This window comes from Eretmochelys imbricata, chromosome 23 (genome assembly GCF_965152235.1).
Source record: "Eretmochelys imbricata isolate rEreImb1 chromosome 23, rEreImb1.hap1, whole genome shotgun sequence".
NCBI classification, from domain to species: Eukaryota; Metazoa; Chordata; order Testudines; family Cheloniidae; genus Eretmochelys; species Eretmochelys imbricata.
The window spans coordinates 5,139,211-5,155,355 of record NC_135594.1 but is presented as its reverse complement, the minus strand read 5'-3'; the positions used below and the strand labels follow the sequence as shown (position 1 = coordinate 5,155,355).

The 16,145-nt window shown below is 58.8% G+C and overlaps 1 protein-coding gene across 1 annotated transcript in view; it reads right to left on the bottom strand.

Annotated features, from left to right (window-relative positions):
* Positions 1 to 457: 457 nt before the first annotated feature.
* Positions 458 to 16,145, bottom strand: part of PRKD2 (protein kinase D2) — a 30,805-nt gene continuing 15,117 nt past the window's right edge. Inside the window, exons 4-18 of the mRNA XM_077840509.1 lie at positions 15,356 to 15,510; positions 14,655 to 14,856; positions 13,733 to 13,813; positions 13,248 to 13,401; positions 12,666 to 12,783; positions 8,706 to 8,783; positions 7,394 to 7,664; positions 6,732 to 6,784; positions 5,518 to 5,590; positions 4,986 to 5,092; positions 4,433 to 4,594; positions 3,816 to 3,914; positions 3,038 to 3,305; positions 2,359 to 2,444; positions 458 to 1,808 (exon numbers count right to left, since the gene is read on the bottom strand). Of these exons, the coding sequence (XP_077696635.1) occupies positions 1,593 to 1,808; positions 2,359 to 2,444; positions 3,038 to 3,305; positions 3,816 to 3,914; positions 4,433 to 4,594; positions 4,986 to 5,092; positions 5,518 to 5,590; positions 6,732 to 6,784; positions 7,394 to 7,664; positions 8,706 to 8,783; positions 12,666 to 12,783; positions 13,248 to 13,401; positions 13,733 to 13,813; positions 14,655 to 14,856; positions 15,356 to 15,510 (2,123 nt within the window). The 3' untranslated portion in view covers positions 458 to 1,592. The remainder of the gene's footprint in view (positions 1,809 to 2,358; positions 2,445 to 3,037; positions 3,306 to 3,815; positions 3,915 to 4,432; positions 4,595 to 4,985; positions 5,093 to 5,517; positions 5,591 to 6,731; positions 6,785 to 7,393; positions 7,665 to 8,705; positions 8,784 to 12,665; positions 12,784 to 13,247; positions 13,402 to 13,732; positions 13,814 to 14,654; positions 14,857 to 15,355; positions 15,511 to 16,145) is intronic.

The following is a 16,145-nucleotide window of genomic DNA, read 5'->3' as shown; positions in this document are numbered from 1 at the left end:
CTTTAAAAAAAACCCCCCCACGAGATAACAAACCACCACCCGTAACTCGGATCAAGGCCTTTCCCGCTGGAGCGCTCAGAGCACTTTGCCAAGCTGGGTCCGTGCCATTATCCCCATTGTGCAGCTGGGGAAACCGAGGCACAGAGCAGGGAAGGAGCTTGCCCGCAGCCAGCGGCAGGAGCAGGATTAGAACCACGGCTCCTGAGCACAACTTCGGAGTGTGGCTAAATCTGAAACTTTCGGAGGCGCTTCCTCAGCAAGCGTGACCCCCAGTCCTGCGCCAGGCAGCACCTTGTGCCCTACAGTGGGGCAGGGTCACCCCTAGCAATACCTGGGGCTTTTAGCTCTAGTGCGGGGCAATCACCCCCACCCCATCCGTTCCAGCTGGGGGGGTTGCGTGACTCGGCATCACCCCGCACAGGGGGTCGCGTACATTTCAGTTCAAAGGCAGGCTGGGTGGGTTCTGTTCATGATTTATTTATACACACACGTCCCCAAATGAGCATCGACCGGAGGGCAGCGTAGATCAGCCCCAGCTCGATCGGCCTCGTCAGTTACTCGCCCTTCCCCTGGCCCCGCCGTGAACACATGTGTGCCCAGGCCAGGATGCACATGGCCATGCCGGCCACATGTGGAGCAGGGCACCAAGATCCATCAGGGCTCGGCCTAGGGTGGCTTCAGTCTGGCCAAGACGACTTGGAGCCAGCAGGGGTTGGGGGCGGGGGAGGAGGGGGGTTTGAGGACAGACACTTCTCCCCTCTACCCCACTGAAGACTGGAGGGGGAGGGCTCAGCTCCCTCCGTGCTCCCCAAAATGGAGACACCCCCTTTTGCCCCCAGAGTGATGCACCAGGGAAAGTGGGTGCAGAGAGGGGCCCCTATTCCCCCCAAAACCTTAATAACTCAGGCCCCTAACACCAACCCCACGCCCTTGGGACCCCCCCCACTTCATAACCATGGGAGCCTAGCACATCCTGCACCCTCCCCCAACCCCCTAACTACCTCGCTGGGACCCCTCAGCCACCCCTAGGCCCCCGACATGCACCTGGAACTCCACCCCCTCATGCCCTCAGCCCCTGATCACGGCGCCAGGCCCCCACCCACATCCCCAGGAGCCTGGGCCCACCTGCCAGGCCCCCTCCCTGAGGCCGCTGACCTCTTCTATTCCATTCTTCCACTGGCCTGGGCGCCACGGGATCCGAGGGCCGTCCAGACGGGCGCCAAGCGACCTCAGCGGCTGTGCCGGGCGTCACTCCCTGCCAAGGCCCCTCGCCATGTCCTGGGGCCCCCAGCCCATCTCCAGGCCCCCACCTGCCTCGCCTCAGCCCTAGGGCTGCCTGCCCAGGGTCCCCAGGGTGGCCCCCGTGGGCAAGGGAGGGCGTGCAGGTAGGCAGGCGGGGGTGTTCTTCACATTGCCCCAGCCGGGGCAAGGGAGCCGTCCTGTCTGCTCTGGCGTCAGCAGGGGGAGCCGCGTCCCCACAGCACAAAGCGGGGGCAGGGGTGTCCTTCACCCCCATCCCCAGGGGTCCGACTTGTCCCTCCACCGGAGCAGGGGGAGGGGTCTTCTCTCTGCCACGGGGTGGGGGGCCAGGCTCACAGAATGCTGACCCGCTCTGTCAGCCCCTGCAGCTCCCCTTCCCCCTCCTCCTCCTCGGGGGGCGGCCCCTGGGGGGCCCGCAGGTGGGCGGGGTAGGGCAGGGTGTGGTCGGCGGCGAACTGTTCCCAGCGGGCGTCGTCGCTCTCGTGGGTGATGTAGCGCTCGGCCATCTTGGTCTCTAGCTCCCGCAGGTCCAGCCAGGTCTGGTAATCCTGCAGGGGCAGTAAGGGGTTAACAGGGACCAGGTGCGTCACTGCTGCCTCCTGCTGGACAGCACCAGAACTGCCTTTCACTGGGCCAGCTGGGATGTGTTGGTACCGCCCCGCAAGTGGACAGCACCAGAACTGCCTTTCACTGGGCCAGCTGGGGCATGTGCCCGTGCTGCCCCCCGGTGGACAACACCAGAACCACCACCTCCAGCTTGCTCCGTAATCCCTTCTGCTGCTGCAACCAAGGGCAGCGGCTGCAGGACCATACTGGGCACAGGGGCAACAGCAGCAGGCTTGTGAGCTGTGTAAGAGGGCAGTGGGGTCTAGTGGTTAGAGCAGGGGGGCTGGGCGCCAGGACTCCTGGGTTCCATTCCCAAGTTTTGGGCAAGTCCCAGCCCCTCTCTGTGCCTCAGTTTCCCCACCTCTCCCTAGCGATAGCGACACTCCTCCTGAGCGTTCCCCTAGGTGATGGCTTGGGACACGGGCAGGGCCGGGGGATGCTGCTGGGTCTGGGGGCAGGCTGCTGGGCCATGGCTGGGCCACCCCTACGTACCTGGAGCCAGGGGTGGCTCAGGGACTTGTCCACGCTGTAGCGCTTCCTCATCTTCACCTGGAGCAAGTTATTGATCAGGTCGATGGCTGGAGGGGGAGAGAGCGTGGGGGAGTCATGGAGCAGCCTGCGGGGGCGGGGAGGGCCCGAGTCTGCCCTGGGGAAAGCCACGGGGCGTGGGGATAGCGGCTACGGCGCCCCGGCAACACAGGCCTTCCTGCTGGCGGTGCTGTGCTGCAGGGATGGGGGGTGTCAGCTGGGGGTATTGCCCCCTCACAGGGGGTCTGGGCCCCCCCCCCACTATTAGAGCTTGAGGTGCAAACCCCATAGCTGGGAGTCCTCAGCCAGCTGTTGTAGTGGCTGGGTCCTGCCACTAGGAGGCAACAGACACCCCCCCACACACCTAGAACACACACCGGGGGCAGGTCATAGAAATCATCGAATATCAGGGTCGGAAGGGACCTCAAGAGGTATCTAGTCCAACCCCCTGCTCGAAGCAGGACCAAGCCCCAAATTTTGCCCCAGATCCCTAAAGGCCCCCTCAAGGATTGAACTCACAACCCTGGGTTTAGCAGGCTAATGCTCAAACCACTGAGCTATCCCTCCCCCCAGCAAGAGCCCCCCTCCACCTCCCAGGGCAGGTCCCTCCAGCTGAATTCCCCCCTCCCCCCAAGGCAGGTACCTCCGGCGGAGATCTGGCGCCAGGGGTGGGGCGGGTACATGAAGGCGGCGTTCTGGATCTGGTCGTTGATGTCCTCGTCCTCGTTGAAGGGGAAGGTGCCGCTCAGGCTGACGTACATGATGACGCCCACCGACCACATGTCCAGCGAGCGATTGTAGCCCTGGTTTAGCAGCACCTCGGGGGCCAGGTAGGCCGGGGTGCCCACCACCGAGCGCCGGAACGACTTCTCGCCGATGATGCGGGCAAAGCCGAAGTCACACAGCTTAACCTGGGGGGGGGGGGGAGGGGAATGGGGGAGCCGGGGGAGGGTTCTCAGCAGGGGGCGCTCTCCCCTGGTGGGCAGGGCTGGCCCCGATGCCCCAATGAGGTGCTAGGGGGCGCTGTGCTGCAGGGAGCGGCGTGAGGGGCTCTCTCCCCAATGCCCCAGGAGTGGTGGGGGATAAGGGGTCTCCACAGTGTGAGATGGGGGTGTCACAAACAGCAGAGGGGAAGAGGGAGTGTGGGAAGGCGTCCCTATAGAGGGTGGGGGGGGTCTCACATGTGGGAAGGGAGTCCTTGAGGGGGGCTCTCATCTGGGGGAAGGGGGTCCCTGTGGCGGGATGTGGGGGGGGGGGGGTCTCACCTACGGGAGGGGATCCTCGAGGGGGGGCGGGAGGGGTCTCACCTGGGGGAGGGGGGGTCCCGGCACACAGGGGTGGGACAGTCACACCTGGTCCCTGTGGAGGGTGGCAGGGCAATCCAACCTGGGGGAGAGGTCTACCTGGGGGAGGGGTCTCACCTGGGGGAAGGGCTCCGCGGAGGCCAGAAGCACGTTCTCGGGTTTCAGGTCACAGTGGACGATGTTCTTGAAGTGGAGGTGCCGCAGGGCCACCAGGATCTGCCGGGATGGGGCAGGTCAGACATCGCCAGGGCTGCCCCAAGAGCTTACAGGGGCCCTTTCCCCTCGTCCGCCCAGCAGAGGGGTCTCCCCCAGGGGCTGGCGGGGGCATACGGGGACAGAGAGCAGCCTGGGGCAGGGGAGGTCTGCCCCCGCCAGCTGGAGGGGAGGGAGGGGGCGCTGCCTGCTCCCCCTGCACCCCACTCCAGGGAGGAGCTGAGGGACCAGGCTGGGCTGGGCCACCCCAGAGGGCAGCAGGGACACACCCCGAGCAGAGCTCAGCCCCGCCAGCCAGACGGACACGCAGCACAGGGCCAGTCGCCTCCAGACAGACAAGCAGCGCAGGGCCGGTCCCTGCCAGCCAGACGGACACACAGCGCAAGGCCGGTCCCCTCCAGCCAGGACAGACAGCCACATGCCCCCGGCCTGTCCTGGTGAACTCCCCCATCCAGCAGCCCCAGGGACAAGCCGCGGTGCTGGGGCAGCTCGGGGTGGGGGCGTGGTGGGGAGGGTCTCACCTGGGTGATGAGGAATTTGGTGAGCCTCTCGGGCAGCCGGCCCTTCTCCGAGGACAGGATCATCTCCAGCATGTCCCCGTGGAGCTTCTCCATCACCACAAACACCTTCTCGGGCGTCTCGAACATGCACTCCAGGTTCACTATGCCTGCATGGCGGAGGCTCTGGGGGCCGGGGAGAGGAGAGATAAAAGCGGGGCTGGGGGCAGGGAAACCACCTGCCCGCCAGCCCCACCCCCCTTTGGATCTGGTGACCCCCATGAGCCACCCAGCTCCAGGCAAACCCCAGCCCCATGCGCTGCCTCGGCCGGCACAGCCGCCCCAGAGCGGTTGGCTCAACCGGTGTTTCCCTGCCCTGCTGGGACCTGAGCTGAGACCTATGCAACTCGCTGCAGCGAGCAGCAACCTCAGGACCAGCTCTCAGAAGTGCCCCTAAGCCAGCCAAGCCCGGGGCCCCTGAAGCGGGCCCCACAGGGGGGGAAGGGTGTGCTCTCTCCAGGGCGGGGGAGCGAGGAGCCGAGCGGCGTCGCTGTCTGTCTGTCCATCCCCCTCTCACCTGCAGGATGGCCACCTCGTTGCGCAGCTGGCTCTCCTGCTTCGTAGGGAAACGTAGCTTGTCGATCACCTTCACTGCCACGTCCCGGCCCGATTTACGGTGCTTCCCTGGCGGGGGCCAGAACAGAGGCATTAGGGTCCTCGTCCCAGGGGAGCCAACACCTCCTGGAGGGGAGAGGCCCTGTGTCCCATTGCCCACCCCCTGACCCTGCCAGTCCCCCACCCTGGGGGTAGATTGGACCCAGCGCCCCCTAGAGGTGAAAGGCCCCATGTCCCATTCCCCACCCCCGAAGCCAGCTAGTCTCCCCTACCCAAAATAGCGTTGGACACGGGAGTTTTCTTCCATTTTCCTTCTGAACTAGTCTGCAGCATCCCTGTGCAGCCACTAAACAGCCCCCGCCCGTGCTCCACCCCAGAAGCAGCTGCATCTCAGTACACTGCCGGGTGAGCGATCCCTGTACAAACACCCACCGCACCCCACCCCAGAGGTTCTCAGTAGCAGGCCCTGCATCCCGCCCTCCCCCCGAACCCACCTCCATAGACAACTCCAAACTGCCCTGAGCCCAGGACTTCGTCCGGGAAGATCTGGTAAACTGTGGCTATGTCCTGCAATGGCACAAAGAAAAGGGTCAAGTCAGCCCATCCGGGGCGGGGGGGCAGGATGTCCATCACATGCAGGGGGGAGCATAGAGACAGGCGGGTCCCAGATTGAGGTGTCAATAGATTTGGTTTCAGAACAAACTGATACATTAAACAGTAATAAGTCACCAGGACCAAGAGTTTTGAAGGGACTCAAATATGAAATTGCAGAACTACTAACTATGGTAGGTAACCTATCGCTTAAATCAGCCTCTCCAGATGACTGGCAGAGAGCTAATGGGACGCCGATCTTTTAAGAAGGCTGCAGAGGAAATTACAAGCCAGTTAAGTCTAACTTCAGGACCAGGCAAATTGGTTGAAACTAGAGTAAAAAGAAGAATTATCAGACATACAGATGAACATGATATGTTGGGGAAGAGTCAACATGGCTTTTGTAAAGGGAAATCATGTCTCACCAATCTATTAGAATTTTTTGAGGGGGTCAATAAGCATGTGGACAAGAATGATTCGGTGGATATAGTGTACTTGGACTTTCACAAAGTCTTTGACGTGCTCCAGGAGTTCTCGAAGATAATTGTCAACAGTTCCGAGATTTTGCTTCAGCTAGCTCCTTAAGTACTCTCAGGTGAGTTTCATCTGATGGCTCGAATAGATCTACCTTATTTAACCAGTTTTTTTCCCCTATTTTAGCTTGCACTCCTTCCCTTTTGTCGTTACCATTAATTGTGTTACATACCAGGTCACAAATTAACCTTTTCAGAGGCCACTGAAGCAGAAGAGGCATAAGCACCTCCACCTTCCTGAGGTCGCCCGTTATTAGCTCTCCTTCCCTGCTAAGCAGAGGACCTCCACTTTCCTTCACCTTTCTCTTGCTCCTTAGCTAACCATACAACCTCTTCTTATTGCCTTTTATGTCGCTTCCTAAATGTAGCTCATTTTGTGCCTTAGCCTTTCTGGTTTTGTCCCTACATGTTATGCTATTCCTTTGTGCTCCTCCTTAGCCGTTGGTTCATTTTTCCACTCTTTATATACAGACAGAGAGCTGAGGGGCAGGGGTTGTGGAACCCCTACTCACCACGTTCTCTTGGGTCTGGACAAACACAGAGAAGGGGCAGGGCAGAAAGAGAGGGGCGGGGCCTCTACTCACCACGTTCTCCTGGATCTGGCTGTTGGACACGGAGATCCGGAGCGATGCCTGCCCTGGGAAGGGAAAAGGGGCCTTTGATTAGGAGCTGGCACCAGACAGGCCTGGCCTGAGCCAAATCAGTATTCCCCTCCCCACCGCATATTGTGTCCAGGGCATGAAATCCTACATGGGGGAAGGCGTGTCAAGTCCCCGCCCCCGTCCCAGCCCCTAACCCTAGCTGCAGCATCTGAGGACTGAGCTCCTCCCAGCCATGCGGACGCTAAGCTCCATCCCCAGGACCGTCTGGGTGTCCCCCCGGTGAGATCAGCATCACCCCCTGCAGGACAATCACCTCCCCCACTTGGGACGCTGCCTGGCTAGGCCCAGCAGGGTCTGACAGGATGCTGGTGCTTCGGGCTGGACTCCCGGCTGATCCAAACAGGGACCAGCCTGCGCTCAGATGGGAGACACCTAGAGCGCTGCAGGGAGAGGGTTAGGCACTAGGAGGCGCTGTGCTGCAGGGATCAGGGTGTGGGCTCGGTAGGGGGCGCTCTCCCCTCGCAGTCAGCGCTGGCCCCAGTGACCCACCCCGGTGCTGGGGTCGCTGTGCTGCAGGGAGCGGGGTAGGGGGCACTCTCCCCGCTGCCCCAGAGCCCATTCCAGGCCCCGGGGCTCTCACTCACTGTGGGGGGCCTGTCCCTGAGGATTGGGAGCATCCTGCAGGATGACAGGCATGAGGGCCTGGCGTATTGCACTCTCCCAGGCCATGGCCACCTCCAGCCCGACCCCGCTCTGCTGCTGGCTGGCGGTGGACGGGGTGGGGGCGCAGTCCTCCCCCACGCAGTACGTGGCGTTGGCCGTGACGATCTCGAAGCAGTGCGGGTTGCCGCCCGGCGGCACCAGGGCAGAGGTCTGGGCTGGTTCCACCGCCAGGATCTCAGACAGCGGGATTTCCTGCAAGGGGAACCCACTCACAGGCTCAGGGGCGAAATGCAGAGTAGCTCGGCCCAGCCTGGCTTCTGAGCCCTTTGATTTCCCTCCAAACTTTCAGGGATCCCCTCCATTTATTTCCCTCATTTTTTCTCTCTCTCTCTCACACACACACGCTATTTTTTTAAAACAAAAAACAGAGTTCTTTCCTTTTTTTTTCCCGACAGTGGGAAATAAGGGAAATATTTTCGTCAAATGTTTAAAAAATTGAGAGAAATTCAGACTTTTGAAATATTTTCCCCCAAAACTTTTCAAGTGGAAAGCAGGAAAAGAGTGGACTCCCCCCTCTCCCCCAGCTTCCCCCCCTCCCCAAGCACACACTCTCAGGTCCCACCAACTTTTCCCAAGGGGAAGAAAACGAAGGGGCAGGGGAACTCAAGAGGCAGCGGGAATTTGACCTCACTCCAACAACAGAAGAAAGTGGGTGTCTTTTTGCAGAGAATTTCCATTAAAAAAAAAAAAAACCTCAATAATTAAACTTTTATTTTTTTGGTGCCAAAAATGTCTTTTGATGGAAAAAGGGCTTTTTTGTCCAAAGATTTTTGAGCAGCCTGAGTCATCAGTGTAGGGCCTCTGACACAAAGGGTGTGGTGACAACACACAGGGATGGTTCGCCGGGACTGACAGCTTGAAACTCTCAGTGGAGGAGCCGGAGAACCTGATCAGCCAGGCTGGGGAAACATCTCCCCAAGGGAAGGGCTGGGGACACTGAAACCGACAAACCCTGGGGTACAGTCCAACAGGGACAATTCCCCCACCTCTCTAGGAGGAACACACAGTAGGGGATGACTCTGCCTTGGGTGGGGTTGGGCTCAGTGGGCCCTGAGGGGGCATCTCCATCTCTGCTAGGGGAACAGGGACAATTCCTGCGCCCCCAGGAGGTGGGGGGGAGCAGGCTGTAGGGGACGGGCTAGGTAGGCTCTGATGGGTTGCTCTTCCCCTGTGACTCCCATACCAGGCAGGTCCCGCAGAGGCCAAGCCCCATGCAGGGCAAAGAGAGCTTACCTTGTAGTAACGGCTGGAGGTGTTGTTCTGGAAGAGCGTGATGCACTTGCAGTCCAGCCGCCAGTAATGACGCTTCCTCTGGGGAGGGGAAAGAAATGAACTTAGTTCCCATGTGGGTGTCTACTGCGTGGGGCTGGCGGATCTGCCCTGGGCAGATGGTCACAGCCCAGCTTGCGGGGGGGGGGCCAGAGGGAGTTGGGGCCCCCTCAGTCCACCTCTACCCCAGGCCGGCATCATGGTCCTGAACCAGCCAAGATTCGCTTAACTAAAGTACGTTACACACAGCTAGTCGCTCAACAGTCTAATATGGTTTAACACCCCATTCCATCTCCCTTCCTACCATGTACGCTATTCACACCGTCACGCTGTCTGTGCCGTTCACGGCAGCTCAGTCTGTCACGTCTCTCTGAACCCTGCTGGTTTTCTAGTTACACGACCCGAACGCGGAACGACTCGGCCACCTGGCTGGCCGGCCATTGCAACGATGGACCGTGGTCGATTTGGAAACCTCGAGGAGTCGTCTTCTTGTCCTGCAGCCGCCATCGGCAGAGTTTGCTCTTGCTGAGGAACAAACTATCAATGTCGATGGTTTCTGCTGACATCTCCACTGTCGGTCTCGATCACGTATGACCTGGGCGCTGAATTCTTTTTCTTTATGGCAGCTGGAGGCGTCCATCCTTCTTCTCTACCCAACTGGACATGAACACGCTCACCAGGTTCTGGAGCAGGCAGTTCTCTAACTGAGTGACGTCTGTTATAAAAGTGTTTGTGAGCTCTTTTAGCCTTTTTATGCGATTTGGCTACTCTCCTCATGACGGGGCACTTCGGAGATTCTGTGTATGTGTGTATTTTCCAAAGTCGGAACAGTAGCTCTGAGTTGTCTTCCCATCAGGAGTTGTGCTGGACTGGATCCAGTAGCCGTTGTTGGTGTTGATCTGTAACGCAGAAGAGCGAGAAATGGATCGTCCTGCAGTAGGATTTCCTTGGCTGTCTGTCCAGCTCTCTCAGCCTCTCCATCGCTTGTGGGTAATGTGGGCTGCTGGGAATATGATCAAAACCATATTTTGTGCGGAATAACTTAAATTCTGCGGTGGTGCTTTGTGGTTCGTTGTCCATCGCTGGTTGTTCTGAACGCCAAAGGGAGTGAACGGGCATGTCAGTTTCTCGATAACAATGCAACATGTTCCGTCTTTCAAGTACGTTATCTCTCTATACCTGGAAAAACAGCCCACAACAACCACAAAATGCTATCCTCTGAATTTACATAAATCTGCAGCTAATCTCTTCCCTGCTCTGTCTGGTAGAGGTGACTGTACGCTGTGTGGCTCAGCATTGTCTCTTACATTGATTTGTACTGGATCGCCTTTCAAAAGCCCAGTACAGTAACTCCTCGCTTAGCGTTGTAGTTCTGTTCCTGAAAAACGCGACTTTAAGCAAAATGATGTTAAGCAAATCCAATTTCCCCAAAAGAATTCATGTAAATAGGGGGGTTTAGGTTCCAGGGAAATTTTGTTCACCAAAGACTACATTATATAAACACGCACACACACACATACAAACACAGCATAAGTTTTAAACAAACAATTTAATACTGTACACAGCAATGATGATTGTGAAGCTCGGTTGAGGTGGTGAAGCCAGAGGGTGGAAGAGGGTGGGATATTTCCCAGGGAATGCCTTACTGCTAAATGATGAACTAACACTCAGCTGAGCCCTCCAGGGTTAACACATTGTTGTTAATGTAGCCTCACACTCTACAAGGCAGCACAAACGGAGGAAGGGGGGACAGCATGGCAGACAGAGACAGAGACACACCCTGTGTGTGAGAGAGAGATGCGCATTGCCCCTTTAAGGACACTGACCCCACTCTAAGTGCATTGCATTTTTACGTAAATCAGCAAGTTGAGACAGCAGCTGCTGCCAGCAAGCTCCCTCCGTCCTGAGCTCTGTCGTGTCCCCCCCGCCCCCCGCTCTATTGAGATGGGGAAAGCGGGGGACAGGAGCAGGGGGGAGGGGACACCCGGACATTAGCCCCCCTTTTATCCCCCCACACCTGCACAGCAACAGAAGGCTTGAGGAGCAGCTCCAAGGCAGAGGGCAGGAGCAGCACATGGCAGTCGGGGGAGTGACAGCTGAACCGCAGGCAACTGATAGCCTGCCGGGCAGCTGATGCACGGGGAACTTAGGGGAGCGGGGAGCTGATGCGGGGCTGCCGGCCCACCCTGGTTCCAAGCCCCCACCAGCTCGCTGCAACGGGCTGCTCTTCCTGCAAGCAGTGGACAAAGCAGGAGGCTGCCAAACAACGTTATAAGGGAGCACTGCGCAACTTTAAACGAGCCTGTTCCCTAATTGATCAGCCACGTAACAACGAAACAACATTAACCAGGACGACTTTAAGTGTATCATCAAATCCTCTGTTGAGTTCTTCCACCCTCCTCGCTAGGCCCATCATGGCTGCCACGCTGCGACTGGGTCTTTGATCCCACTCTGAAGGCAAAGCTTTTGTTTCTGTAAGTTGTTTCTGTGGTGAACTGGCCCCTGCAGTTCAGATCCCTCCAGGGCTAGTCAGAGCTGCGCCAGGTGACTTCAGCTCTGGGAGAAGTAGAAGGTGATTGTAAGTCCCTTCTGAGATGACTGTGACGTCAGATCCTGAGTCAATTTAAAGTCAATAGTCTTGCCATGAGTATTTAATTTCACTCTCCAGGCAGGCTCTACGTCATCACCAGTGATAGATCCCAGAAGCCATGTTTCTTGATTGTCTGTAATACAAGTCAACTCCCTGACTGCTTTGGTGCAGCAAACAGCTGCAAAATGTCCATATTTGGTGCAATTATTACACCATGCGCCTCTAGCTGGATATGACTTTTTCCACATGTTGGGCACGGCAGCTGGAATTTGTCCCTCTTAGCCTAGTTCTCTCTCCTTGCCTCAGGGGTTTATGATAATGACATTTAACTCTCAAGTGTCTGTTTATAGCTTCGAAGGGCAGGTCTATTCTTAAAACGCTGCAGTGTAGCACTTCAGTGAACCCACTACTACACTACGTCAGTGTAGTTAATCCATGTTCACGAGGGCCATAGCTATGTCGACGGGAGAAGCCCTCTTGTCAACATAGCGCTGTCTATACCAGGGGTTAGTTGGTATAACTGCTTCAGGCGGGGTGTGGATTTTCCACACCCCTGAGCAACATAGATTTACTGACATATGTTGGTAGTGTAAACAAGCCAAAGCTACTTTTAGGTTTTTCAAGTTGCTCCTGCCTTTTGTTCTGATGTGTGACTAATTCTGACTGTTCTGCTCTCTGGATATCTGTGGCTAGGGTTAAATCTCTCCTCAATCATAGCTGCTGTGAAAGATTATTATCTGTTAACCCAATAACAAGCCTGTCTTTGATATTTTCATGTTTTGCATTCCCAGAAACACAGTTTTCAGCCAATGCATGCAGAGCTCTTAAACTTTCAACATTTCCCCCTGGTTCTTGAATTCTCCGGTGGAAACATGCTCTTTCTTTGAGGTATAAAGTAAGCATCAAACACAGCCAGAACCTTTTCATCGTCATCTCTCTGACTGGCAGCAATGCGAGAACTTGCAAAATCTTGTTTCCAGTCTGTCCAGTGTGAAGGTTTGTCAAAAATAAAGTTCTGTGGGGCGCTGCAGAGGGGCATGTGGATGAGATCCTGCAACTTTTGTTCTTTCTGTCTGCAACTGTGGCTGCTGTTTCTTCTGTTTCTGTTCTTAGTCCCGCTCCTGGCACCTCCTCATGCTCCTGTCCCAGAACTGGCCTGGCTGTGGAGCTCACTTACCCACCCTGGCTGCGTCCATCAGGTACTGCCAAGGTTAGCTTCAATAGGGTATTTTACACACAGCACCACCTACTGACGGTGCAGTATAATACAATTTAGTGTCCCATTACAGCCAGCTCTTGAGCCTGGCTTCCCCAGAGGAACCGGCCCCGCTCACCAGGGTGTCTTTGCTGCTATAGTGAACCACCCAGCCTTCCTTCAGCGCTGTGCTGGATCTCCGGGTTGTGTGCCGCACCGACTGCACCACCCGCATCAGCGGGATGTAGCCCACGGAGCTGAGGGGAGAGCAACCAGACAAGTGAGCTGCGGGGGGTGGGGGAGGGGGGGCAGGGAACCTCAGGGCTGAGATAACGGGGGATGGGGAGGGCTGTGGGTCAGCACTGAGGGGCATCACCAGGTCTGTGGGAGGGGGAACCCGGAACTGGGACAGCTGGCAGGGGGCTGCGGGTTGAGACTGAGGAGCATCGGTAGAGCTGTGGGAACCAGGGGGAGGCCAGGGCTGGGGTAGGTGGGGGCTGTGGGTCAGGACTGAGGGTCATCAGAGCTGGAGGGGGGACAGGAAATCCCAGGGAAGGTCCCCCAGACCCAGAGGTGAAGCAGTCAGGGGATATTGGCTCCCCGTACCAGGAAACGCAGCTGCTAGCTGGTGGTAGCCTGAAGTCAGGGGGCCTCTGGCCCTGACCCAGGATGCTGGGGAGGGAGGGGCAGGGCAGGGGAGATTTTGGGGGCAGGGCTGTACCCCTGGGATTTGCTGGCGTCGTCATCGGGGTCGTCCCCTCCGTGGAGCTCATTCTCCGAGTGGGAGCCGGGGATGATGCCCGAGTCGTCCGATTCGTCCATCAGCGAGTTCTTGTCAGCATCGCTGAGGTCGCTGGCGTCTTCCATGGGCACGTCTGGGGGACAGCACCAGAGCCCGTGGGATCAGCACCAGGGAGGGGGGCCCTGCCAGTGCCAGGGTGTGAAACCGGGGTGCCCAGAACTGACCCACAGGACCCTGCCATTCTGGGAGCTCAGCCGGGCCAGCCCACCTGCCCCATCCTCTCTGCACCCGCACCCAGCCCCTGAGCGGGCAGGGGCCGAGGGAGACTCATCGTCCAGACCACAGGCTGTATGAGCCAGGGCTAGGGCTGGATCCCCAGTCCCGTCCCCCTCGCCACCCCCCTGGGCAGTAGTCCCAAGGCAGCGTCCCACCACCCCCTCCACCCACGCATGGCTGCCACTCACCCCCGCCGTTGAAGAGCGTCTCGCCCAGACAGTCATTGGGCACCCGGGTGGCGCAGCGTTTGTGGCAGTTAAACTTGCAGTCTGAAAGAGGGGAGAGCGTCAGGGGGGTGCCAGCTTGGGGGTCTCCAGCCCCGTCTCTCAACCATCCTGACCCCCTTCCCAAAGTGCAGACACCCCACCCCCCACTGACACCCTGCACCAGTCAGGCTGCGAGCCCCAGGGTCCCAGGCAAACGCCACCAGCCGTATCCATTCCTGCCCCTCCTGCAGGTGAGGGCTTCTCCTCCACTTCCCATCCCCCCACTGTTGTATGCTGTTGCTGTTCTCTGTCAGACAGCTGCCACGTCCCACCCCAGAAGTAGCTGCCTGTACAGTGCCTGTCGCAAGGGGGTCCTGGTCTATGACGGGAGCCCCTTGACGCTACCGTAATACACCTAATAAATAAGAATAATTTCAGAGCTGGGTGAAGCCATTTCTGTTATATAGCCAGTATCCTGGCCTCCCTCCCACCCGAGATCAGACCCTTGGGCCCATCTAGCCCAGTATCCCGCCCCCTCCCTGTCACCCCAGATCAGACCCAGGGGCCCATCTAGCCTGGTGCCCCACCTCTCAGCAGTAGCCAATTAAGAAACCTTCAAAGGAAAGCGTATTCACTCCTCCCTTTTAGGGGTGGGTGCAGAGCGGGTGGGGAGAATCTCTTTCCTGTCCCCTCTGACACTCATCCCAGGCCCTGAAGTGTGAGAGTGGAAGCCCTTTCCCATAGAAATATCCAGCCCCTTCTTACATCCAGCTGGACCCTCCAGTGGCAGGGAGTTCCACCGGCCATGTGCACCCAGTGCTCCCCTCTCATTTCCCTACCTTGGCCCTTCTTGGAGAAGGAGTCCCACCTGACCCCCCCACCTCTCTCCCCCCCCCCCGGTCACCTTTGCACTGCAGGCCCTGGCGGAAGAGCCCCTTGAGCAACTTCTTGCAGAACTGGCAGACAGTGGGGCGGGTGTACGAGTGGATGAGGAAGGTGTGGGGCACCTTGACCTTGGACAGGAACAGCTTGTCCAGCTCGATGGGGCGCCCAATGTAGGAGGTGCTGGTGAGCCGGCGGGGCAAGGTCTCCATGGAGCTCCGGCTCTGCAGGGAAGGGGGGTACGGGACATGGTGGGAATGAGGTGGGGGAGGGGGGGTCACGTTCCATGGCCAACCCAGTGCTGCAGCAGCCGCGGAGGGGGCCAGTTAGCGCTGCCATGGGGCGGGGGTGGGGAAGTTACCTCCCTCAGGGACGGGGGGGTGGGGACTTCCAGCTGGGGACCCAGTACATTGAAACCTGAACTTGTGACACCCAGGGGCTGCCCATCCACCCCCACCCCCACTCTTCTGGGGCACGATCCTTGGTCACGGCTAGCCACAGCTCTAAACTACCCAGCAGCAGTGAGAATGGACGCCAGACCGCTCCCTTCCCCAGCACCCAGACCCTGCCCCTCCAGCCTGAGAAGAATCTCGCTGAGCCGGGCAGTATAGGGGGCAAGACACACAGCTCAGGTGGCCACGGCGCATGGCCAGCGCCATCTCAGGGGTTGGCCCGCGATGCAGGGCCGGGCGGTCCTCGCCCCTACCCAGCGGGGGCTCTTACCAGCTCGTCGGGGGCGCAGGGCAGCGACTCGGAGGTGGCGAGCCGCAGGGACTGCGCGGTGGCCAGCGAGGTGGCCGAGAGGCGGCGTTTACGGGCCCCGCTGCAGTTGTTGGGGATGTTGAAGGCACAGCGTTTGTGATAGTTCAGGCCACAACCTGCAACACACGGAGGAGCCGCCTGCGTCATGTTTCCGACCAGACGGGCGGCGGGAGGGCCCGGGGGCAGGGGAGGCCCAGTATGGGATTAGGGCCCCACAGCGGGATCGGGGTCCCAAGGCGCTGTCCGAAGACCAAGGCAGTCCTCCCCCACAGAGCCTATGATCTAAGCGTAAGACAGACAGACGGACGGGAGGGCACGGCTCTGGGCGGCGGTCCCAGCCTAAGGAGTGGGGCAGGCCCCAGCGTGGATCCGTCTGGGACGCTGGTTTAACAGGACAGCTCAGAGCCTGAGTTAAGCATTAAATCGGTTAATTTCCTACACGCTAAGTGACTCCGTCTCTGGCTGTGTCCTAGGGCTCGGACAGGGCACGTGGCAAGGGGGTCAGAGCCACGCGCCGGAGCCACCAAGGTCGAAAGCAGAATGTCCCCAATGCCAGGCACCCTGCCCCCCAACCCCCCAGGCCAGGCAGAGGTGACCTGGGGGGTGGAAGAGCGATGCCAGCCCCCACCCTAGAGAGATCTCCCCCCCGGGGGCAGAAGGCTGCTCAATCTCTGGGGCTTTGTGGGTTGTTTCTCACCGGCTGGTTTGTGCAGTGGGACCCTCTTCAAACTGGGCTGAGACCCCCCCCCAA